Genomic DNA, 26,743 nt, shown 5'->3' on the forward strand with positions numbered 1-26,743 from the left:
ATTAATATTGTTAGTTATTTTAATGCTCACACTGTTCCAGGTTGATATGGAGAGCAGCTCCTTCCAGCTGCCTCCCTTTCCTGTGAACAGGGACAGGTCTCTTTCATTCATGAGTACTTCCTTGCTTCCTGACCAACAGAACATTGTAGCTTCATGTTGTACTGTCCCTGTCCAGCCCTGTACAATATCAGCTGTTTCTCTAAGAAGCCAGCTTCCTGCAGGAGAGGATAGGATTTAAGACCAGTATTTGTATGCTCATCACTGCCAGGATATCATCATTTCTAGGCCCATTCAGCAGAGATCTAAAAAATATATGTGTGCATATGCATGCGCATATATACACAGCTATTTCTCTGTGTATGTGTACGTAATAAAACTGTGAGTTTGTACTGGTACCTCCAAATTTTAATCCAACACTTTCCAGGCCACCTCCTTCCAAACCTATAAATATCCCCTACAACTGCAAGACATTCCATCCCCACTGCCTTAGATATGTTTACTGATTTACTCAGTGTCCCCAATGCCACAATCATGTAAGCCCACCACCTCTACTCCTTGGATACACAGCCTATACCTCTTCAAAACCCTTGTATTAGTAAGGGCTCTCCAGAGAGACAGAACTGATAGGGTGAAGAGGAAGAGGGGGAGAGAGAGAATGATTTTTTTTTCTTCTTTTTTTTTTGAGGCAGGGTCTCACTCTCACCCAGGCTGGAGTGCAGTGGCACCATCTCAGCTCACTGCAACCTCTGCCTCCTAAGCTCAAGTGATTTTCCCACCTCAGTCCCCCAAGTAGCAGGGAATACAAGTACATGCCACCATGCCTGGCTAATTTTGGCATTTTTTTGTAGAGACGGGGTTTCACCATGTTGCTCATGCTGGTCTCGAACTCCTGGGTTCAAGCAATCTTCTTGCTTCAGTCTCCCAAAGTGCTGGGATGACAGGCATGAGTCACCGTGCCTGGCCGAGAAAGACAGATTTTTAAGGAATCAGGCTGGCAAGTGCAAAGTCTGCAGGGCGGGCTGGCAGGCTGGAGACCCACGGCAGAGCTGATGTTGCAGCTCAAGTGTGAAGGCTGTCTGGAGGCAGAATTCCTTCTTTTCTGGGAACCTCAGTCTTTTCTCGAAGGCCTTGAATTGACTGGATGAAGCCCACTCACGTTGCACAAGGTCACCTGCTTTACTCAAAATCTATTGGTTTAAACGTTAATCTTATCTTTACAAAATGCCATCTAGATGGGTGTGTAGCAAAAAAACTAGACGCTGTGGCTAGCCAAGGTGTTATATAACAGACCTTCTCCTGCTGTGGCCTCAGCCTATAGGCCCACTGACCTGCACCTCCCTGAGTTCTTGTGACTACCCTGGTCCTCAACACTGTGCTGAGTCATCCTTGGTAGGACGGTAAGACCCATGATTTGTGTGTCAGGGACAAAACCTAGAATTTTAAAAAACAGAACTACAGCTGTCCTGCCTTTGGGTGGATGTGGCAGGTGCTCACTAGGATAGTAGCATGTGGATGTAAGGATCTGGTTTGCTTACAGGCCCCTTTGGAGGTGTGCAGCTTTGCCACGATGCCCAGGCTGCCTGAGTGTAAAAGCCATTGGTTTTGAGTCACTGATATTTCATGCTTTCCTGATCCCCATAGTGTGTTGTTTTTTTCCTGCAGATACTTTTCTGTCCAGTCTGTCTTCTGCTGGCACCTGTAGTCAGTCTTCCTCTTGTCATGGTATTTGTTCTTGATCATCCTGGTGATGTTGTACTGCGATCGCCATGCCATACTGCATTGTGGTAATTGGCTGCTGAAATCACAGCCAGGACACATGGGGAATCTCCTTGTGTCTGGCAGCCTGGGCCATACCTCTGGCAGGAGTGGGTGCTCCCTTTGTGGCAGGTTGCATTGCTGCACTGAGGAAATGCTTTCATGAACAAAGATCCCAAAGGCCATATTAGCACTGAGCCAAATCAGGTCTGTTTCACAATCATGCATGAGATTATGGGATGACCTCACCTGCACTTGTACAGAGTATGTAATTCTGCACGAGTGCTGAGAGTTACATAACACACACTTCACGTCCCTGAGTTCTGGATTTAACAGAAATCAAATCACGTCCTCTGGGTGTCAAGAGGAGTAAGAACAGGCAGACGACTGAGCCTGCAATGACTCCACATTGACCCTGCTGGGGACATGGGAGGGCTTGAGGCAAGGTGACGAGGAGGCTCAGAAAGAGGGCTTGGCAGCTATCCATATTAGGGCAAGGGCAAACTTGTGACAACATGGTTTGTGCAGACTGGAAACAAAGGGACTGATAGTTTGGACTCAGCTATATGCAGGCTTATGAGCAAATCAGGGACTAACCAGCCTCTCCTGTCCTGGCGTCTCATGAAGGGACCAATCAGTGTGACCATCTGTAGCAGTTTAAAATATACTTTATCACTTTTATTCCAATGATTTCATTCCTTTTTGGGAAATTTCCAACATTCTGAGGAGTACTGCTAGAGTGGATTTTTGTCCACAATCTATGAATGTAGGAGTTCCCCAAAGTTTTCGGTAATCTCATTCCACTACTCAGCCCAAATGTCTGGGCAAGTGCCCAGGAGGGTGGAAATACCAGAGGCACTGGTCATCACAGTGCTGGTCTCCCCATGCTGATCTCGCCTCAGACCAGCCCATCCCAGACACCCAGTGTTGTTACTGCCTGCGGGGGCTGCAGTTTCCCCAAACAGAGTTGAGGCCTCTTTGCATCTAGTTGAAGTTTCTGTGACACTGTCCTGGCCCATGAGCTTGAAGCCATGGAATGACCTCTGTGTCCCTGTGGGTCATACTCGTTCTTTATAGCAAGTATTGATAAATGCGAGAATCACTTCTCCAGCCCAGGCTCCATTACCTATGATGGCAGTTTCCCTTCCTCTAACCCTGTAAGCACGACAGTAGTAGATTTACAGTATTTAAAATTACAGAAACTGGTAAACTAATAATTGGTTCTACTTTTTTTTTTTTTTTTCTTTGAGAAGGAGTCTCCCTCTGTCACCTAGGTTGGAGTGCTGTGGCGCGATCTCAGCTCACTGCAACCTCCGCCTCCCGGGTTCAAACATTCTCCCCCCTCAGCCTTCTGAGTAGCTGAGACTACAGGCATGTGCCACCACGTCCAGCTAATTTTTTTTGTATTTTTAGTAGAGATGGGGTTTCACTGTGTTAGCCAGGATGGTCTCAAACTCCTGACCTCAGCTGATCCACCCATCTCAGCCTCCCAAAGTGTTGGGATTACAGGTGTGAGCCACCGTGCTGGGCCAATTGGTTCCACTTCTAACACAGACCTGACCTCTTTCCAGGGCACAACTAGGAGGCTGGCCCATCCCTGCTCTGTGTCCCCAGTTTACTTTACATCTTTGCTCTTACATCTCCAGAAAACATTCTTCCCTTCCCACCTCCCTAAATCCTGCCACTTCTCGAATAAAACGACAACTACCTGCTCTGCTGATAAGGGGTCTCCCTTCTATCCTTGGTCCAACTCTAGCCCACACCCCCACACATCTCTTCCAAAGCTCTTTGCAGCTAACTCCACAGTTTCCTATCACGCTGTATGTGTGCTATTTGCTTCTTTACACACGACCTTTTTTCTAAAAAGAACAGGAGGCTCTGGGGAGAAAAGTGGTGATGCCTGCTTTGTATGTTTCCTAGAACCCACACATAAAACATTATAAATATTTGATTTTTTTCTGATTATTTGGTTTTTAGGTCATCATTAATAGGAAACATAAAATCTGTCAGACAAGATTCTATCTTTGAGTTAAATAAGGGCAAACTGTTAACAATCTGTTAAGACTATTTCTACACAAGCAGGCTGGCGAGCCAACTCCCAACACTCAGTCACATGACCAGAAATGGTGAAGCAGGACCCCACCTGCCTGCAGCCTGACCCCTCCTCGGTCTCCAACCAGCCCATGAGCTCCTGCCTCTGATCACAGCAGGCACGACTCTCCTGACAAGTCTCACTTCTACAATTTCTCCTTCAGGCTCACCTACACTTTTTCCTTACAGAGCCTCTCAGACTCTCCTCCTTTTCAGTGAAAACATCTCTGTCCATTTAGAATAACTGCAAACCTGGCTCCTTCACAGATTTGGTGAGGACAAAAGCAAACTTCCCACATAGTTCTGACAATTACAACTTCAGAAGGAACACTATAAGCAGGACTGTTTTACTATTGCTATTCTTTAAAAGTTGATTTTATATATATATATGTATATATATCCTCCGCCTCCCAGGTTCAAGCTATTCTCCTGCCTCAGCCTCCCAAGTACCTGGAATTACAGGCATGCACCACCACGCCCGGCTAATTTTGTATTTTTAGTGGAGATGGGGTTTCTCCATGTTGGTCAGGCTGGTCTCCAACTCCCAACCTCAGGTGATCTGCCTGCCTCAGCCTCCCAAAGTGCTGGGATTACAGGCGTGAGCCACTGCGACTGGCCGACTTTAAATATTTTTAAAAAGTCCATATGCACCCAGGGCTCTGGGTTATGTTGGTGAGCAGAATTCCATGCTGGAACATGGGGCCTTGACGATCTGCCTTGCACACCTCTCTCTGGGCCTTACCTTTTTCCCTTCAGTGTCGCCACAGTAAAACTGCTCAGCTTTGGTCTTGCCCATCACCACGGGGTCAGCAGCCTCAAGGTGGGAAGGGTTGGCCACCAGGGACAGGGTAATGTTCCTGTCGGTAACACGATTGATCCTGCGGTGATACATACCCAGGTGGTACTTCACATCTCCAGAGCCCTGATGGGGTAAACAGTGAATTTGCACCCTGGCCAAGGAGATGTTCAGTCTCCAAAAGAGCCCTTTTTTTTTTTTTGAGACGGAGCCTGGCTCTGTGGCCCAGACTGGAGTGTAGTGGCGTGATCTTGGCTCACTGCAAGCTCCGCCTCCCAGGTTCACGCCATTCTCCTGCCTCAGCCTCCCGAGCAGCTGGGACTACAGGCGCCTGCCACCACGCCCGGCTAATTTTTTGTATTTTTTAGTAGAGACGGGGTTTCACCGTGTTAGCCAGGATGGTCTCCATCTCCTGACCTCGTGATCCACCCACCTCGGCCTCCCAAAGTGCTGGGATTACAGGCGTGAGCCACCGCGCCTGGCCTAAAAGAGCCCTCTTAAAAGGGAATTTTTTTTTTTTTTTTGAGATGGAGTTTCATTCTTGTTGCCCAGGCTGGAGTGCAACGGCGCGATCTCAGCTCGCTGCAACCTCCACTTTCTGGGTTCAAGCGATTCTCCTCCCTCAGCCTCCCGAGTAGCTGGGATTACAGGCATGCGCCACCATGCCTGGTTAATTTTATAGTTTTAGTAGAGATGGGGTTACTCCATGTTGGTCAGGCTGGTCTCGAACTCCCGCGATCCACCTGCCTCAGCCTCCCAAAGTGTTGAGGTTACGGGGCATGAGCCACCACGCCCAGCCTTACATGGGATTTCTACTCCCAGGAACCCAACGTAGAAGGACATGGAGGCCTTTTCCCAGGATCATTCTCATCCAGGGCATAGGGAGAATGTCCCTCAGCCAGAGGGGACACACCCCTGCACTCAGAGTGGGGCTGCCGGACCTCTGACCAGGAGGTGGGCCACTGGCCACCTTTGTTCCAACACTAAAATTCTTCCAACAAGGAAGGCAAATCACAAATGGTACAGAAGAACCAACCCCCATAAGTCATTCTAAGAAAGAAGTGGAGCCAGGGGTCTTGTGTAAGTTGGGGCTATGCTGGATGTGTCTCTATGCAGGTGCGTCACCTCATCAGCTGCCTCCAGCTTTGAATCGAATTGACAGAAGATCTGTTCCAGCTCCTTCCTGATGACATTTGCAAGCACGTTCAGCCGACCTCTGGAACATACCAGAGAGTAGGGTGAGCAGAGCCTGAGGTCACGGCTTCCAGATGGCAGATGAGGGTGTTACAATCCCCTCTCCCTCCCCCAGGACACGGCACCTCCTCGGTTTACAGCCCAAGGATAGCTGTGAACTGGAGCTAATGTGGGAACCGAGCCTGCTGGGCAATCAAGGCCATGGTAGGCAGCAGAAAGGTAGAAGGTGCAGCAACACCATGGGCCTGAGGCTTCCTTACCCTCCTCCCTCCCTACACCTTCCTATTTTCACAGTCTTGGCCTCCCCTCCAATGTCAGGAAGCAGCCTTCCCTCCAGGTTAGACCCCAACCAGGGAACCCAGGTTTAACTTTCATAAAAATGCAATGTAAGGCCAAATGCCAGTCTGAAACTACATGTGGCTTTGGCTGTGACCGTGACTTTGCAGTCTTCCAGAGGCAGGGAATATGAGAATCGCCTGCAAAACAACACACCCTCAGGAACCAGATGAGCCCAGACTCACAACTGGCACTCAAGGAGGAAACAGCTGCTCTCTCAGTGCCTTTACCTGGTGCCTCCTACACAGCCCACAGGGATGGTGAGAAACCAGGTGGGGTGCGCCCTTGGCCATACCTGTGTGGCATGCCCATAATCACGTAGTCCACGCCGTTCTCACTCGACTTGTCGATGATGGTCTTGAGGGCAGGGATCAGTACCTCACAGCCTTCTAGACCAAAGCGCTTCTCAGAGGACCACTTCCGCTGTAGGAACTCCTCAAACCTGGACAGGGAACCAAGACACCCTGAAGGGCAATGTCACTCTTCCTGACCAAAAAGAGGTGGTTCTGGGCCAGGCACAGTGGCTCATGCTTGTAATCCCAGCACTTTGAGAGGCCGAGGTGGGCAGATCACCTGAGGTCAGGAGTTCGAGACTAGTCTGGGCAACATGGTGAAACCTCACCTCTACTAAAAATGTAAAAATTAGCCGGCTGTGGTGGTATGTGCCTGTAATCCCTGCTACTCAGGAGGCTGAGGCAAGAGAATCGCTTGAATCCAGGAGGCAGAGGTTGCTCTGAAGGCTGACTCTACTTGCCTGGTGTCTCTTCACACATTTGCAGCTGGAGCTTTGCCTGCACCACCCCAAACCCCCTCTCACCTCGGCCAACAGGCTGCACACAGGCCCGAACAATAGAGGGTCGCTGCTTCCCTAGGAATATCTGCCCCATGGCCCAGGGCCAGACCCATACCTGGTGGACCGTACAAGCCTGGCCAGCAGGGTCCGCTTCTCCTCATTTGTGAACTGCATGATTCCAGGGGTCTCAAACTTCTGCCGGATCCACTGGCACTGCTCCAGGTCATTGATGAACATGAACTCCACCCCAATATGCTGGCAGTAGGCCATCTATTCCATACAGAAACACACAGTCAAGGGGTTTTCTAACCAGGCCTGGCTGAATGAACAGTGCTGACTGCCCATTCAGGCAGAAGGAGGGGATGAGCAGGAGGCTTGTTCTGAAATGTTGAAAGGGCATGGAGTGGCTGCCAGGCAGAAGCCCTCTTCATAGGGTCATGAAGTACTTCCTTCGGGGACCTGGGTCACTTGTACACAGAGAACCTCCTAGCCTTCCAAGGGCCAGGCCAAGGAACAACCCCAGTTCTACTCTGTTACCTATGTGGCAAGAAGCACAGACCGCAACAGTTGCAGAACTGGGTCCTTCCCCAGGGAAGACAGGCTGTCATCAAGGTCAGACCTGTACCAGCATCCATGACAGGAAACATCCAGAGGGTGTCACAGGCTCAGTGGCTGTTTAAGATTTGCAGGTTTTTAAAAAATTTTATTTATTTATTTTTTGAGGCAGGGTCTCTCTCTGTCATCGAGGCAGGAGTGCAGTAGTGCTATCAGGGCCCATTGCAGCCTCAACCTCTTGGGCTCATGTGATCTTCCTGCCTCATGTTTTGAATTTTTTGGAGAGATGAGGTCTCAATATGTTGCCCAAGCTGGTCTTAAACTCCTGGGCTCAAATGATCCTTCGGCCTCAGGAGCAAGATTGCTCGTAAGACAAAAGTCAGGATCCTGAGCAGATCAAGACGTCCTGCACCACATTCACACCCACAGCTAGGTGAGGAAGCAGCACCCAGATCTGCAGAGCTCAGCAGGGAGGAAGTCAGGAAGAGGAGAGGTGCCAGGAGCGAGAGGAGGCACCAGGCTCTTAGAAATTCATCTCGGGGCTAGGCGCGGTGGCTCACGCCGTAATCCCAGCACTTTGGGGGGCTGAGGCAGGCGGATCACGAGATCAGGAGTTTGAGACCAGCCTGACCAATATGGTGAAACCCCGCCTCTACTAAAAATACAAAAATTAGCCAGGTGTGGTGGCAGGTGTCTGTAGTCCCAGCTACTCGGGAAGCTGAGGCAGGAGAATGGTGTGAACCCGGGAGGCAGAGCTTGCAGTGAGCCGAGATTGTGCCACTGCACTCCAGCCTGGGTGACACAGTGAGATTCCCTCTCAAAAAAAAAGAAAAAGAAATCCCTCCGGGGCTGCCCTCATCCTGGTATTCCTGCAAAGGCCCAAAGCTCGATCTGCACAGCTGCCCTGGAGGACCAGAATGAGAGTCTGAGAGCAAACTGCAAGTCAGCATGGAATAAAAAGAAGCCAGGCCCTGATGTGGGCCAACAGATACTTTACAGACCCCCAAAGCCTCCTCTAACTGCCTTTACAGCGGCCACTGCTGCCAGAGTACTTTGTGTTTGGTCCTGCTCAGCAGCTCTCATCCGTGAGCCCACTTGGTTTTCACAACAGACAATGAGACCAGCTGGCGTGAGCAGTTAAAGGATGTGCTGAATCTGAGACCAGTCCTGTTCTTTGCAGAGGAGGGTGAGCTATCCCTGCACACATGCTTCATGACCATGAAACAAAGCAAACTTTGCCTGATCTCAAAATTATGGCCAACCACAATACTCTAGTTATTATCTAAGTCAAAAGAAGCAAAATCTTGCCTAGAAACTAAAAGAGAAAGTCCTGCTGGGAAAGACCCTAGTATTTAAGTTTTTTAAAATAATTAATTAATTAATTCATTCATTCATTTATTTTTGAGACGGAGTCTCGCTCTGTCACCCAGGCAGGAGCGCAGTGGCGCAATCTCGGCTCACTGCGAGCTCTGCCTCCCAGGTTCACACCATTCTCCTGCCTCAGCCTCCTGAGTAGCTGGGACTACAGGCACCCACCACCATGCCCAGCTAATTTTTTGTATTTTCAGTAGAGACGGGTTTCCCCGTCTTAGCCAGGACGGTCTCGATCTCCTGACCTTGTGATCCGCCCGCCTTGGCCTCCCAAAGTGCTGGGATTACAAGCATGAGCCACTGCAGCCAGCCTTTTTTTTTTTTTTTTTTTTTTTTTTTGAGACGGAGTCTCCCTCTGTCACCCAGACTGGAGTGCAGTGGTGCAATCCTGACTCACTGCAACCTCCACCTCTCGGGTTCAAGTGATTCTCCTGCTCAGCCTCCTGAGTAGCTGGGTATACAGGCGCATACCACCACGCCCAGCAAATTTCTTTTTGTATTTTTAGTAGAGACAGGTTTCACCGTGTTAGCCAGGATGGTCTCGATCTCCCGACCTTGTGATCTGCCCGCCTTGGCCTCCCAAAGTGCTGGGATTACAGGCGTGAGCCACCGTGCCTGGCTATTTAAGGTATTTTCATTAACCCGTTTGTTCCCCCACAAACTTCATGCTGAAATTTGATCCCCAATGTTGGAAGTGGGGCCACATGGGAGATGTTTTGGTTGTGAGGGCAGATCCCTCATGAGTAGATTAATGCCCTCACTCAGAGGTGAGTGGGTTCTTGCTCTATCAGTTCCTGAGAGAGCTGGTTGCTAAAAAGAGTCTGGCACCTCTCCGCTCTCTCTCTTGCTTCCCCTCCCACGTGATCTCTGCACAAGCAGGCTCCCCTCTGCCTTCCAGCCAGGAGTGGAAGCAGCCTGAGGTCCTCACCAAATGCAGAGATGCCCAATTAGATTGTGAGCCAAATAAACCCTTTTTCTTTATAAATTATCCAACCCCAGGTATTCCTTTATAGCAATACAAAAAGGACTGAGACAACCCCAAACCATATTTTCTTTCTCTTTTTTTTGGGAGACTGAGTCTTGCTCTGTCCCCCAGGCTGGAGTGCAGTGGCCGGATCTCAGCTCACTGCAAACTCCGCCTCCCGGGTTCACGCCATTCTCCTGCCTCAGCCTCCTGAGTAGCTGGGACTACAGGCGCCCGCCACCACGCCCGGCTAATTTTTTGTATTTTTAGTAGAGACAGGGTTTCACCGAGTTAGCCCGGATGGTCTCGATCTCCTGACCTTGTGATCTGCCCGCCTCAGCCTCCCAAAGTGCTGGGATTACAGGCGTGAGCCACTGCGCCCAGCCAATCTCCTCTAATTTTTGAAAAAGGTACAAATTGACCACCACGTCTCACGATCAATAGCTTAAGATCTGTCTGATTATACCACCAATCTAATCTACACATACATTAAATGTAAGTAAAGCATCACCATCAGGTAGGGTGCTGAGAAGTTTATGCAAATGTCTGTAAACTGTTGTGAAAACGGAGTCTTCTAAGTTGAGGCCACTCTGGGGCCAGGAGGGCGTACAGCCTTAGACTCCTAGGTACAGGTCCAACTGTCTCAGACAACAAGAGCCAACTCCAGGGCTCTGGCATCAACTGGACTGAAAGGGAGGCAGCCCTTCAACATGCTTCAGCTCCCTACACCCCCTTCATATGATGAAATTGGAACTACTTGGGATGCAAGATTCAGAGAGGAAGTTAGCCATAGGGACATCAATGCCTCTGCCCCTCATTTTGCTGTCTGGGAAGGAAGGTGCTGAAGAGGCCACCAAGAGGTGACACTGTGATATGCTATGGAGATGGTGACTCCATGGGAGCTTCCCAATGTGAGAGCACGTTAAGGATGAGCTGCTGGGGCCAGGCGCAGTGGCTCATGCCTGTAATCCCAGCATTTTGGGAGACCAAGGCAAGAGGATCACTTGAGTCCAGGAATTCAAGATCAGCCTGGGCAACATGGTGAGACCTCATCTCCATAAAAAATAAAAAAATTAGCCAGGCATGGTAGTGCTCTCCGATAGTCCCAGCTACTCGGGAGACTGAAGTAGGGGGATCACTTAATCCCAGAGGTTGAGGCTGCAGTGGGCCATGATTGTGCCACTGCCCTCCAGCCTGGGTGACAGAGTGAGACCCTGTCTCAAAAAAAAAAAAAAAAAAAAAAAAAAAAAGAAAAAAAAGATGAGCTGCCAGGCTCCCCACAGGGGACTCTTCTGAGGTAAAAGGTATTAGTGCTGAGTCTACTCTCAGTGCAGACTGGTCTCACCAGACGGCTGCTGTAACAGAAAATACACTGAGGGAACTGGGTGGAACACGTGAGCGTGAAATAATTGGGGGGTAGGGCCACTTGGAGAAGCTATATGGGGTGCCATTTGTGGGGGTCCAGACAACACAAGAACTTCTATAGATCAGCAACATTCAATAGAAACATTATGTGAGCCACATACGTAATTTGTTTTTCTAGTAGACCCACATGAAATTTTCCTATTTTATTTGACCCAATATATCAAACATTGTCTTTTCAACATTTAAAAAGTCATTAGGCCGGGCGCGGTGGCTCAAGCCTGTAATCCCAGCACTTTGGGAGGCCGAGACAGGCGGATCATGAGGTCAGGAGATCGAGATCATCCTGGCTAACACGGTGAAACTCCGTCTCTACTAAAAAATACAAAAAACTAGCCGGGCGAGGTGGCGGGCGCCTGTAGTCCCAGCTGCTCGGGAGGCTGAGGCAGGAGAATGGCATAAACCCGGGAGGCGGAGCTTGCAGTGAGCTGAGATCCGGTCACTGCACTCCAGCCTGGGCGGCAGAGCGAGACTCCGTCTCAAAAAAAAAAAAAGTCATTCAAATATTCTGTACATTTCAAGTGCTCAATAGTAACACGTGGCTAGTAGGCAGAACTAGAAACTATCGTCAGTGTGGTCATGCGGGTGCAGATAAAGGCGACAAGAAGGACCCAAAGGTTCATTCTTCTTGGATTAAGCCTTATCATTCCCTCCTGGTGCCCAATACATCCCATTAGCCACAAGCTTCTGATGCTGGCACATAGTTCTAGTTTCCACCCCTTTCTCCCCAACAAGTGAGGAAGGCAGGCGGTGAAGCAGCTCCAAGATGAGATGCTGACAATACTTCAGGATGCTCATCATAAACTACAGAAAATGCCAGCATTGGACACTCAGGTTTTTTTTTGAGATGGAGTCTTGCTCTGTTGCTTAGGCTGGAGTGCAGTGGTGTGATCTTCGCTCACTGCAACCTCCCCTTCCCGGGTTCTAGCAATTCTCTGCCTCAGCCTCCCACGTAGCTGGGATTACAGGAACCCGCCATCACACCTGGCTAACTTTTGTATTTTTAATAGAGACAGCATTTCATGATCTTGGCCAGGCTGGTCTTGAACTCCCAACCTTGTGATCCACCTGTCTCGGCCTCCCAAAGTGCTGGGACTACAGGTGTGAGACACCGTGCCTGGCCTGGACACTCAGATCTTTTTAAGCCACGTGCAACCAATTGTGGAAACACTGACAAGAGAATTTTAAATTAAAATTCACTTGCTGCAGCAAGGGTTAATCCCTGGGGTGCTAGGGGGATTCTGATTTAGGGGACCTGGGCTGTGGCCTGGGTATCAGTTCTGTAAGCTCCCCAGGTGGTTCTAATGTGTCCAGCCATGAGAGGAACAGCCTCAGAGAGCCCTGATGGCCAGTGTGGTTCAACCTGGGTTAGTTAGGGACGTCAGGATTCAGACTGTGCATGACAGGCGGACCCCAGGTGATCTATACGCTCAATTCTGAGGGTTCCATTCCAGAGTATTTCCTCAGTTTATTTTAACCTGGATCCTTTAGCTCTGAATACCAGGAACAGCATTAAGTAACAGTAATAGCCAACTCTTGGCATGGACCTCTCATCAAATCCATTCTCCCCTCTGCAATGGGCATGGAAGTCACCTTTATACTGAGGGAGGCTATGACTTGCCCAGGATGGAAGAACTAGACACAGGTGGCCTAACAGCACAGCCACAACTCTTAGCCACTGTCTATAATGTGTGTGCATGAAAGAAATCCCTGGCAGGCTTAGTACTAACAGAGTCCAGAGAGAAGGAAAAAAATGAAACAAAACAGAAGGATGAGAGGAACAGAGGGAGAGAGGGAAGAAGAAGAGTGGCCACCACTCAGCAGCCCTGACAGTGAGCTGTGCAGGAAGCCACCCTTGACTTGAGGCCTGTCCCTCAGGGTTGAGGTGACTCTCCTACCATCTGTAATAAACTCCTAGTGGGATGTGAAAGCAGAGTTTACTTCCCCTATCTGGCTGATCGCAAAACCATTGGTTTCTATCTATAAAATGGCAACAACAACAACAACAAAAGTCCTCCTTCCTCACAATTTTGAAAAACACAGGACCGGTTCATGCCTGTAATCCCAGCACTTCGAGAGGCTGAGGCAGGAGGATGACTTGAGCCCAGGCATTTGAGACCAGCCTGAGGAACACAGTAAGACCTCATCTCTACAATAAAAAATAAAAAACTAAATTAGCTGGGCATGGTGGTGTGTACCAGCAGTGCCAGCTTTGAGAGGCTGGGGTGGGAGGATGGTTTGAGACTGGGAGGTTGAGGCTGCAGTGAGCCCAACTGTGTCACTGCATTCTAGCCTGGGTGACAGTAACTCTGTCTCAGAAAAAAAATAAAATAAAAACGACAAAGAAAAAAAAATAAAACTAGCCTCAAAGCCATCCTGCTAATACAAGTTCTTAAAAAGTCCACTAGATTTTTCCAGAAACTGTTCTTACCTCCAGCCGACGGATGATCTCCCGCAGAGGAAGTGCTGATTCCTGTCCCCCGATGAAAGTGGTGGTGGGCAAGTGGAAAACCTTGTCAAGGTCAGACTCGTCCAGGCCATAGAATCCTGCAGGGCGATGTGGGCAGGACAAGCCCGATGAGGAGGGACGGGGCACGGCCACGCAGGGACCACAGTTTATGGAAAGGGGAAGGAACTCCCCAAGGGAGCAAAAAGAGAAGAAAAAAATCATATAAAAAGCCCCTGATATATGTGAAATAAGTAATATTTTACAGCCAGAAACACAAACTTTACCAATAAATAGAAGCTGAGGATGTTAGAGTATGACAGGTAAGTCACAATAAAATTCATATTATGCATATGTTAGTTACGTACACCAATTATTCATAATTTAGAGACAAATTTATTTCAAGGTCCCAAAGATAACCAATTTTGGGGGTGGGAAGAGAGGTCCATGAAAAGGCACTGGGTAAGTCAATCAAAAATCAATACAATAGTTAAGGAGGAATTAAAGCAGAAAATGAAGAACTGATATAGAAGAACAGATCATATGACAATAATATATGTATGTGGTGAATGTCAAAGAGCTGGGAGAGGGGGACTAAGAAGTGAGGGAGAAACCGTCACCAGAAGTCAAGTGGTCTGTTGGAGCTCCAGGCAGGGGTGCACCACTGGGCAGTACAGCAGCGTGCAAACAGCCACCGGCCTTGGATTAAGGATGTCCTCTTCTGAAATTCCTGAACTGTGCGTTCTGAGCCCATTCTGCAGGCAATACTTAGCAGTCACAGGTGTAACCCTCCCTTCTCCCGACTCCAATCACTCAGTGGGAACCAACTAAATAAACACTAATATTCGCTGCAGCACTGTGGGGGAAGACACCACCTCACCTGAAAGTGCATCTCAGTTTGAGAAAGAATAATGCTAGAAGAGCTCTTTCCCTGGCATTATATGCTTGTTTCATCTTGTTGTATCAAAGAGGAAGACTATCAAATGACACCATACATTCTTTTATCCAGTTTGGTATCTCTCCTGACATAATATATCAGCTACAGTACAGCAAAAAGCACAGTTCAAGAGTCATTAGCACTTGAATACCTTACATCAGCATTTTCTCAGGCTCCAGGAATGCACAATGAACCGGTATTCTGCAAAGTCTCCAACATCTGACTGGACCTGATGAAATGTTCTCATTGTTTCCTGGCCAAATTAAGACTAAAAGGAGCCACTGTGAGACGTAAGGGTCCAGCACAGGATTAAAGATGGTAGTTTGCAAACACAATTGTGTATTTTGATCTCCTTGGAGATATATAAAAAGGCTTGTTTCGAGGCTCCAACCCTGGTACCGACTCAGTGAGTCTCAGGGTGGGTCCACGATTCTCCCAAGGAGATTCTGATTCAAGCATGGTTTGGGAACTACAGCCTTTACTTATCTAATGCTTTAGGAGAGGTTTTTTTTTGTTTTGAGCCGGAGTCTCGCTCTGTCGCCCGGGCTGGAGTGCAGTGGTGCGATCTCGGCTCACTGCAAGCTCTGCCTCTCAGGTTCATGCCATTCTCCCGACTCAGCCTCCCGAGTAGCTGGGACTACAGGCACCCACCACCACGCTCGGCTAATTTTTTGTATTTTTAGTAGAGACGGGGTTTCACCGTGTTAGCCAGGATGATCTCGATCTCCTGACCTCGTGATCCGCCTGTCTCGGCCTCCCAAAGCGCTGGGATTACAGGCGTGAACCACAGCGCCCGCCCTTGTTTTGTTTTTTAAGTCTTACAAGCAAACTCTATATTTTCCAAGCCCTGTTTGTTTTATTAAAACAAAGCAAATCTGGCTTTTTTTTTTTTTTTTTAACCTGGAGGGTGGTGATGGTAGTAGTGGCTTAGTTAAGCCTGCCGACCCATTCTCTCCTGTTAGTCTGTCAACACTGAAGGCACAGCAACCACTTGGGCCTAGGTGAAGTACAAGGCTCTTGCCATTTATGGCCCGGCTTTCAGGCAATTGCCCTATAGTATTTATGGAGGAAAAACAGAATCATCTTTGAGAAATTTTTCCTGACTAAAAAACTCAGGCCAGGTGCAGCTGATTGGGGACCAGAATAACAATGCACATTTTGTTGGGAAATATTTTGATTGTGAAACTAATCAGTCCAGTGTATGCCCCCAGATAAGGACTGCATATTGGTTGCAATCTTTCAGCATGAAGACCCTGTGAAGTAGGGGCCTACAGATATCCCCTGACCTCACCATGTGATGGTTTTTCACTTCTATCATCCTGAGTTCATAGTTCTAGAGCCTCAGAACTGCTGGTACACTTTTAGTTCTTTAGCTATCTGAGAAACTAAATCTATAGATGAGTGCTTTGTGAAAGTGGAGTAGACATATTCTTCCCTACTCCCCCAGTAAGTACAACTAAAAATCCTAGACGTTATATGCAAAACGATCATAAGACAACTCTGAAAGGTGGAAAGAATAAGGCACACCAGCTAGGGACGTCTCAAGGCAAAATACACCAAGGAGTTCCCTGGAGTTTCTTTTTTGCTTCAAATACCGCAGACTTGGAGCAGAAGAACCAGCAACCCCAAAACTTTAAGAGGTGTATTTGATAACAAAAGCCCGACAAAAGCTGCTCTCTATCAGAAGACCAGGAAAGAGGTAGCCTATCAAGACAAAAAACTTTTAGACAAAAACTGCTCTACTACAGCCAAATACCAGAGAAAGCACTGTGACCCCGCCCTCACCAGGCTGTAATGGGCCCTAGCACCCAACCCCATCCCAGAGGTTTCAGTGAAGGCCCAAGAGGGAATCCAAAATGTCCTCCTCTCTGGGAGGTAATGCATCAGCCCCTTCCCCTAACCCCAGTAACAGTGGATACTTGAGTGGGAGAAGGACTTCCACCTCTGCCAGCAATAACAAGGTTGGGCCCTCCCCTTCCCCCACCACAGTGGGGAACAGTGTCTACAAAAGGTCTGCTATAACTGAAGATTTAAATAAGATCCTGACTCTCATGATACCCAAAATGTCCTGGTTTCAATAAACTATAATTCATAACAAGACCCAAAAATATCTCATAGTGAATGAGAAAAGACAATCGACAGACATCAATACCATGATGACCAAGATGTTAGAATCACCTAAGATGTGAATGGAGTCATCATCAAACAATTTCATTTTTTTTTTTTTGAGACAGGGTCTCACTCTGTCGCATAGCCTGGAGTGCAGTGGTTCGATCACTGCTCACTGCAGCCTTAACCTCCAGGGCTCAGGTGATCCTCCAATCTCAGCCTCCTGAGTAGCTGGGACTACAGGCGCACGCCACCACGCCCAGCTAGTTTTTATAATTTTTCTGAGACAGCGTCTCACTCTGTTGCCTAGGCTGGAGTGCAGTGGCATGATCTCAGCTCACTGCAATCTCCACCACATGGGTTTAAGCAATTCTCCTGCCTCAGCCTCCTGAGTAGAGTAGCTAGGACTGCAGGCGTGTGCCACCACACCTGGCTAATTTTTGTGTTTTTAGTAGCAACGGGGTTTCACCATGTTGGCCAAGCTGGTCTAGAACTCCTGACCTCAAATGATCTGCCCACCTCAGCCTCCCAAAGTGCTGGGATTAAAGGTGTGAGCCACAGCACCCAGCCTAGTTTTTGTATTTTTAATAGAGATGGGGTTTCGCCATGTTGGCTGGGCTGGTCTTGAACTCCTGAGTACAAGCAATCTGCCTGCCTTGGTCTCCCAAAGTGCTTACAGGCATAAGCCACCGCACCTGGCCCAAACAATTTCAATGAGCAATTAAGAACATGATAGAGACAAATTTTTAAAAGTGAGTCACAAAATACAATGTTTCAGCCAAAAACTGAAGATGTAAACAAGTACCAAATAGAAATTTGTTAAAAAAATCAAAAAACGTTCAATGGATAGGCTCAATGGCAGAATGGAGGGGCAGAGAATCAGTATATTTGAAGACAGAAAAACAGAAATTAACCAATCTGAAGAACAGAAAGAAAATAAAAAATGAACAGAGCCCCAGGGGACATGTGACAGTATAATCAAAGATTTCACAAACATATAAATGGATAAAATAAAAGAAGCAGAGAATAAAGAGGGTAGCTGAAAAAGTACTTAGCTAAAAACTTCCCAAATATGGTAAAAGACCAAACCCAAAAATTCAAGAAGCTGAGTGAATCCAGATGATATCCTCAAAGAAATCCATGCCAAAACATGATAATTAAACTTCTGAAAAACAAAATCAAAGAAAATTAAAAGCAATGGTTGTAAAGTGACACTTACCTATAGGGAAAACAATTCAAATGACAGGATTTCTCATCAGAAACCATGGAGGCTAGAAAGAAGTGGCACAGGCCGGGCACAGTGGATCACGCCAGTAATCCTAACACTTTGGGAGGCCGAGGTGGGGCAGATCACAAGGTCAGGAGTTCAAGCCTAGCCTGACCAACATGGTGAAATCCTGTCTCTACTAAAAATACAAAAATTAGCCAGGCGTGGTAGTGCGCGCCTGTAATCCCAGCTACTCAGGAGGCTGAGGCAGGAGAATCACTTGAACCCAGGAGGCGGAGGTTGCAGTGAGCAGAGATCGCACCACCGCACTCCAGCCTGGGTGACAGAGCGAGACTCTGTCAGAAAGAAAGAAAGAAAAATAAGAGAGAGAGAGAGAAAGAGAGAAAGGAAGAAAGGGCACAACACCTTTCAAGAGCTAAAAGAAAAGGATTATGTCCAACTAGAATCTTATATCCACCAAAAATATCCTGTAGGAATGAAGGGGAAAGAAACAGAGATTCCCAGGTAAAGGAAAATTAAGTTTGTCACCAGAAGACCTGCTCTAAAAAACTGGCCAGAGGAAGCATTTTAAACAGAAAATAAATAAAGAAGGAATCTTGGAACATCAAGAAGGAAGAAAGAACACAAAAAGCAAAAATCTGGGTAAATACATCAGACTGTCCTCCTCTTGGGTCTTCTAAATTATATCTGATGGTTGAAACAAACTTATAACTCTGTCTGATGAAGTTCTAAATGTATGTAGAGAAAATATCTAAGATAATTATATTATAAATGCAGGATGGTAAAGAGATATAAAAGGAGGTAAAGTTTCCACACTTAATATGTACTGAAAAGTTATGACACTGTAGACTATAAGTTATGTTTATATAAAGTAGTAATACCTAAAACAACTACTAAAAATGTTACATAAAAGGATACACTCAAAAACACGCCCGGCGCAGTGGCTCACACCTGTAATCCCAGCACTTTGGGAGGCCAAGGTGGGTAGACTACAAGGTCAGTTCGAGACCAGCCTGGCCAACATGGTGAAACCCCTCTTCTACTAAAAATACAAAAAAATTATCTGGGCGTGGTGGTGGGTGCCTATAATCCCAGCTACTCGGGAGGCTGAGGCAGGAGAATCGCTTGAAACAGGAAGGCAGAGGTTGCAGTGAGCCGAGATCGTGCCACTGCACTCCAGCCTGGGTAAAAGAGCAAAACTCTGTCTTAAACAAACAAATAAACAAACACACAACAAAAAAAAACTATACATAATTAAAACAATTTTTTTAAATGTGAGTTTAAAACTCCACAGCACAGGAAAATGAAAGCAAAGCAATGAAAAGCAGAACAAAAAATAAATAATAAAATGGCAGACTTGAGCCCTAACATACAATAATTACATTAAACATAAATGACCTAAATATATTAAATAGAAGACAGAGATTATGAAGAGTGGATAAATATAAAACAAAACCCACCTATATGCTTATCCACAAGAAATTCACTTCATATGTGATACAGACAGGTTGAAGTAAAAGGAGGAAAAAATGTATCATGTAAACATTAATCAAATGTAAGTACGAGTGGCTTATATTAATATGAGATGAAATGACTTCGCAGCAAAGAAAATTACCGGAGACAAAGAGGGACATTCCATCATGGTAAGAGGGTCAATTTACTGAGAAGATACAGCAATCTGAAATGTGTAAACACCAAAGAACAGAGCTGCAAAATATGTGACCCAAAATCTGACAGGACTAAAAGGAGAAGGAGACAAACCCACATTTATAGCTAAAGACTTTAATACTCCTCTCTCAATAACTGACTAAAAAACTAGACAGAAATTCAGCAAAAATATAGAAGAACTCAACAGTCATTAACTAACAGGATCTAACAGACGTGTGTGTGTGCACATGCATGTGTGTGTAGTTTAGAGATAGGGTCACCCAGGCCAGAGTACAGTGGTGAAATCATAGATCACTGCAGGCTTAAACTTCTGGGCTCAAATGATCCCACCACCTTAGCCTCCTGAGTAGCTAGGACTACAGGCATGCGCCATCACGCTTGGCTAATTTTGTTGTTGGTGGTGGTGGAGATAGGGGTCTCCCTATGTTGCCAGGCAACAAACTCCTGGCCTTCAAGTGATCTTCCCATCTCAGTCTCTCAAAAGTCCTGGATTTATAGGCATGAACCACCATGCCTGGCTCTAGCAGACATTTAGAGAATACTCCACCCAACAATAGCATTTCAACAGTAGCATTCTTTTCAAGCAGCCATGAAACATATGCCAAGACAGACAATATGGTGGGTCATTTATTAAAAACTCAACAAATTTAGCACAACTGAAATCATATAGGGTGCATTCTCCAACCACAATAAAATCAAACTAGAAAGCAATAATAAGAAAAGTAACAAGAAAATCTCCAAACACTTGGAAACTAAATAACACCCTTCTAAATAATCCAAAAGCCAAAGACAAAATATCAAGGGGCATACGAAGAATACAATAACAACTAGCCTGGGCAATACAGTGAGATTCCATCTCTATAAAAAATTTTAAAAATAGCCAGGCATGGTGGCCTACACCTGTACTACTTGGAGCTACTTGGGAGGCTGAGGTGGGAGGGTAACTTAAGCCCAGGAATTATAGGCTGCAGTGAGCTGTGATCATACCACTGCGCTACAGTCTGGATGACAGAGCAAGACCTTGTCTCAAAAACAACTGAAAGAAAATAAAAATATAACATATCAAACTTTGTAGGACAGCTAAACCAGTACTGAGAGAAACATTTATAGTAGTAAATACATCAGAAAAGAGGGACAGTCTCTAATCAATAATCTAAGTTTCCATTCCTAGAAAAGAGGGAAAAACAACAAACAAGCCAAAAGCCAATAAATAGAAGTAAGGAAATAATAAAGAGCAGAAATCAATGAAATTGAAAACAGCAAAACAACAGAGAAAAACCAATGAAACAAATAACTGGTTCTTTGAAAAGATTAGTAACATTGACAAATCTCTTATAAGACTGACAAATAAAAAGAGGACACAAATTACCAATATCAGGAATGAAACGGGATATCAATACAGACCCTTCAAATATCAAGAAGATTCTGTTCCTTTTCTTTTAGTTGAAAAAGAAATAAAAAAAAAGAATGACTATCAAAAAGATAATAAGGGAATACTATAAATAACACTACATACATTTGACAACTTAGATGAAATAAACCACTTCTAGAACACAAACTACCACTACTCACCCAGTATGAAACAGATAATTAGAAAAGCCCTATGGCTAATAAGGAAATCTAATTAATAAATAAAAACCTTGTGAAAAATTAACCTCTAAGCCCAAATGAAGAAGAGTTAACACCAACTCTATTCAATGTCTTTCAGAAAATAGGAGAAACACTTCTCCATTCATTTTATGAAGCCAGAATTACCCTGATACCAAAAACAAAGATAGTACAAAAAAAGAAAATGACCAATATCCCTCATCAATATGGATGCAAAATATATAAAGAGACAAAGACATATTAAAAAAATTATATACCATGATCAAATGGTGTTTATTCCACTAATCCAAGGCTGGTTGAATAATCAAAAATCAATCAATACAATCCACTACATTAGCGTTAAATTGTCTACATTAAAGAATAAAAATTGGCTGGGTGTGGTGGCTCATGCCTGTAATCCCAGAACTTTGGGAGGGTGAGGTGGGCAGATCACTTGAGGTCAGGAGTTCTAGACCAGCCTGGCCAACATGGTGAAACCCCACCTCTACTAAAAGCACAAAAATTAGCCAGGAGTGGTGGTGCACACTGGTAGCCCCCACTACTTGGGAGGCTGAGGTGGGAGAGTTGCTTGAACCTGGAAGGCAGAGGTTGCAGTGAGCTGAGATCGCACCACTGCACTCCAGACTGGGCGACAGAGCAAGAATCAGTCTCAAAAAATAATTATAATAATAAATCACAAGATCATATCAATGCAGGAAAAACATCTGACAAACTTCAATATACATTCATAATTAAAACTATCAGAAAAAAATATGAAAACAGAGAAACTTCCTCAGCTTGATAAAGAGCATTTACAAAAAATCTACAGTTAACATTATACTTAATGATGAAAGGCTAAATGCTTTCACCCTAGGATCAGGAACAGGGCATATAAGGCTAGCCACTCTTACCTCTCTTATTCAATACAGTGCTAAAAGTTGTAGCTACTGTAATGAGGCAAGAAAAGAAAATAAAAGGCACACAGATTGGAAAGGATGAAATAACTTCCTATTTTCAGATGACACAACTGTCCATATAGAAAATCCTAAGGAATCTACAAAAAAAAAAAAAAAAAAAAAAAAAAAAAAAAAAGGCCCTAGAATAGTTCATCAAGATCTCAGAATGCAACATAAACACTGAAATCAATTATATTTCTATATACTACCAATGAATATGTGGATATCAATGTTAAAAAGAAAATAATAGTTAAGTGTAAATACAACAAAACATATACACAATGTATATGCTGAAAACTACAAAAAGCTGATTAAAAAAATCAGTGATCCAAATAAATGAGGAGACACACTATGTTCATGGATTGGAAGACAACATGGTAAAAATGTAATTTATCCCTAAATGGATCTATACGTTTAAGCCAATTCCTATCAAAATGGCAGCGAGGTATATGTAGACATAGATACGCTTATCCTCAAATTTACATGGAGAAGGAAAAGGTCCTTGAATAGTCAAAATAATTTTGTAAACGAAAAATAAAGTTTAGTAGCTACAGTAATCAAGACACTGTGGTATCGAAGGAAAGACAGACACACAAAGGAAAATAACTGAAAATCCAGATATAGACCCACACCAGTAAGTCCAACTGATTTTTGGCAAAAGTACAAAAGCAATTCAATGAAGGAAGGACATAGTTTTCAGCTAATGGCGCCAGAACAACTGGACATCTATACACAAAAATATAAAATGAACAATAAAAGAATCTTGATCTAAATACCTTATACAGAAATTTACTCAAAATGGATCATTTAAATGTAAAACACAAAACTATGAAACCTTTAGGAAAATACATAGGAGAACATTTTGGGGATCGAGGGCTAAGGAAAAAGTTCTTAAGACTTCATACCAAAAGCACAATCCATAAAAGAAAAATTAACAAACTGGATGTCATCAAGCTAAAAACTTTGGGCATAGAAGCTGAGCTAGGAAACAAGGGGGAAAAAAGATTAAAAACTTCTGCTCTGCAAAAGATCCTATTAGCCAAAGAATGGAAACAATCCATTCCAATGAAGAGGTCCTTCAACAGGTAAATGGTTAAAAACAATCATCCACACCACGGAACACTACTCAGCAATGAAAAGGAACAAACTATTGATTTATACCAACAACCTGCGTGAATCTCTAAAAAAATTATTCTGATTGAAGAATGCCAATCCCCAAAGGTTACATACTGTGATCCCACATGTACAACATTCCTGAAATGACAAAATTATAGAAAAGGAGAACACAATAGTGGTTGCCAGGGAATACAAGTAGTGGCTGGGATGGAAGTAGATATGGTGATAAAAGGGCAACAGGAGGAATTCTTGTGGTGATGGATGTCTAGAGTCTTACTTTATCAATTTAGTGTAGTGGTGTGATGTTGTACTATAGCTTTGCAAGATGTTACCATTGGGGAAGCTGGCCAAAGGGCACAGAACTGTTATTTCTCACAAGTGCATATGAATCTACAATGATCTCAAAATAAAAAGTGTAATTAAAACGTAGAGTCTCACAGATATTAGAAGGAGAAAAAATACAACTGCTTAGAGAAGCCAGAGGGCAAAGAAGAGACTGGTCACCAGGGAGGATGACAACAGGCAGATGATCCCCCAGCATTTCAACTCTGGATTCCTCAAATGTGTTCTGCCCAACCGAGGGTCACTAAGAGTTCTCGGTAAGTTTTTATTAATACTTCAGTTGGCCTTCAAACATAAAACATTTAGGAAATCTTGCCCAAAATGCCCAGGAAGCAGAATCTGGAAGAATCCAGAGTCCAGTCAAAGCCTCAGCACAGAATGTGGAGGACAGGACAAGCCACCATGCAGAGCTGAACATGGCTTCATATGCCCAGCTGGCTACGGCAGCAGCTAAAGGTGAACGATGCTGAAGATGGAAGCTCACAGTGAAGCGATGAAGCACACGTGAAGATGAAAAATGCTCTTTGAAACACAAAATGAACAGAAACAAAACAATACCATATAAGTAGTTCTACTTATTGGCTAATAACCAAATGAAGGGAAAAACATATTTCAGAACAATTAGCAAACTTAAAAACACGCGACAGAAGTTGTGTCAACTTTCCCCATATTGCATGCTAGGAAAAGTTGCACATCCTATTCAAATGAAGTCCTCAACTCTGAAAAGGTGAAAGGCTCATTATTTTCATACCTCCTACTGTTAGCATTCGAAGTCGTTCCTTGAAAACTGCAAGATCTGAGAGGCAGAGTGGGGTATCATGGGTGAGCGCAGAAGGAAAAAGACAGGTGAGAGTTAGTTTTAAAAAGACCCAAACACCAAAACCCTACACCATTACCGCAGTAACAGGTAGCACAGACACCATCACAGGGACACACACACATCAAGGGAGAAATGGGTGGGTTACATGATCAGGGGATCAATTTTGTTAAACATGGAAATGATTCATAGAACAGCTGGAATAAGGTGAATCAGAAGGAGGGGAGGTTAGCACCCTGACAATGGAAAGCCATCAGGCAGTGTCGTTTGAGAGCTCCTCATCTCCTTAGCTTCAAGAAGTGGCGGATAACAGCACTTTCCTGGGAAGTCACTACTTTGAGATGAAAATCAAGGAAAAGAAAATGAAAAAGCCTAACTTTTAGAGTAGCCATTTCTCAGCACTAGATCAGGGGGCAGACTACGCTAAACTGTAAGACTTTGAAGAATTCTCAAGAATGGAAGGAGTCCTTGATCTTCCATCTCAAGAAGGCAACTAGAAAAGAAGAGCTGAAAACAACCCAAGAGCAACAGCCACATCTGCACAGCTGTACATTTCCTTCTACCTGTACACTTTTCATCAGATTTCTCCTCTACATAAACAGCCTTCTGAGCCACTGGTGAAATCAAGACATTTATTTGGATACACAAAACATGCTCCTGACCCTTGCTGTCTGGGCGTGTGGGCCTGGGGGCAGGGTCAGGAAGGAAGGCAGTAACACAGGCACACAGAGAGGCTGATGGTTGAGCACTCAGAGCGCTGTCAGGGGATGCTCTCCGTGCTGGGAGTGCAGAGAAAGGCCAGCGAGCGCTTCCTTTGAAGTCAGACTCAGATCCCCAAGAAACAGGCCTGCTTCCTAAGGCTGTGGCAGGGGCTGCAGGTCTCCAGTCCTGGGCAAGCCACACTGTCTTCTTCCCCTAAGGAACAACCACCTCCGAAGAACTCAGAGCCAAGTGGCTCTTAAGACAACAGAATATCTAAGTGTCGATATTTTGCTTAAGGCAAGGATGAAGAATCTTAAATTTTTCCTTCAATCTTCAAAACCAAGACATGAGACCATGTCAAGATGCCGTGAGTGCTCCTGTGGAGCTCCGAGGTGTATGTTAGTCACCCTGCAGACTCCAGGTAAGGATTCACACAGGGGAGGGCCTCAAAAGAAACCTTCAATACTCATTCCCATTTTAAAATATCTAAAGGTAATGTGGTAAAATGTTTACATTCTCAGTACTGAGTATGTGAATGCTCTTACTTTTATCTGTACTTTTTTGTATTTTTAAAATAAAAGGCAAACAAAAGATACAAACTAAAGAAGAGGAGAGTGAAGAGAACAATAGAAGATATTCTGGTTGTCACAATTTACAGAAAGCACACAGATTTTCCAACACCTGAGTGCTTTGAAGCACTGTAAATTACTTCTTGAAGAGTGCAGGTGTGTGAGGGAGGGGAGAGGGAGTGGATGGAGAGTTGGCCACAGTACTTCCAAGTGAAGCACAGAGGCAGGAATGTGACGCCAGGACCTAGGGGACTTGGTTTACCAGTTTCTGGGTATCTCCAGTCAAATAATCTTCTCAAATGTCAGATGTCTGCTTGGCCACGCTTCATTCTCCTTGAGGGTGACCATATTGCCCACGGCTTCAACCACCCTGGGTATGTTCTTAGCTTGGCCCCGCCCTCCCAAGTCACTTAGGAAACCTCATCTCCAGCTCCTCAGTTATCTGTGGCACAGCACGCTGCACAGGGCAATCAATGTTTACTAAATGAACTGCTCTGTATCACTCTGAAATTTACAAAAGCTAATTAAACATCAACTCTATTTTTAGCTTATTTTTCTCAGCCACCAAAGGAACAAACCGGAGAGCCCTGGAAGGTCAGCAGGATGTGTGGAAACTTTGTCATCACTCGCTGTGCTGTTAATGACAGCAGGTTGTCAGGGAAAGGCAAGAGCTAAGTGGTTGACATTCTGCCACATTTTTGAACTTTTACATTGACTTTTTAACTATTTAACTCAAGTTCATTCCCTAAAATGGTATTAGCAATTTGTAAACATCAATGGTAAATGGGAGAGAAGTTTCACACTTTCTTTCCATTTATTTATACAATTGGTTTTTAATTCTCCTTTAATTATGTTTAAATTTCACATTAAAGTACATCTCACTGAGTGCAGTGGCTCATGCCTATAATCCCAGCACTTTGGGAGACGAAGGCAGGTGGATCACTTGAGCTCAGGAGTTTGAGACCAGGCTGGACAACATGGTGAAACTC

General features: G+C 45.1%; 1 protein-coding gene across 3 annotated transcripts in view; it reads right to left on the reverse strand.

Annotated features, from left to right (window-relative positions):
* The window catches only part of OGDH (oxoglutarate dehydrogenase), a 94,339-nt gene that overhangs the window by 21,985 nt on the left and 45,611 nt on the right, over positions 1–26,743 (reverse strand). For 2 of the 3 annotated variants that reach the window (XM_007981433.3, XM_007981434.3), the window contains exons 5-9: positions 13,709–13,824; positions 7,081–7,235; positions 6,468–6,614; positions 5,768–5,858; positions 4,589–4,768 (exon numbers count right to left, since the gene is read on the reverse strand). In XM_007981433.3, the coding sequence (XP_007979624.1) occupies positions 4,589–4,768; positions 5,768–5,858; positions 6,468–6,614; positions 7,081–7,235; positions 13,709–13,824 (689 nt within the window). Of the gene's footprint in view, positions 1–4,588; positions 4,769–5,767; positions 5,859–6,467; positions 6,615–7,080; positions 7,236–13,708; positions 13,825–24,417; positions 24,463–26,743 lie in introns of all 3 variants that reach the window. The other variant, XM_007981432.3, reaches the window with a different exon arrangement.

This window comes from Chlorocebus sabaeus, chromosome 21 (assembly GCF_047675955.1).
Source record: "Chlorocebus sabaeus isolate Y175 chromosome 21, mChlSab1.0.hap1, whole genome shotgun sequence".
NCBI classification, from domain to species: domain Eukaryota; kingdom Metazoa; phylum Chordata; class Mammalia; order Primates; family Cercopithecidae; genus Chlorocebus; species Chlorocebus sabaeus.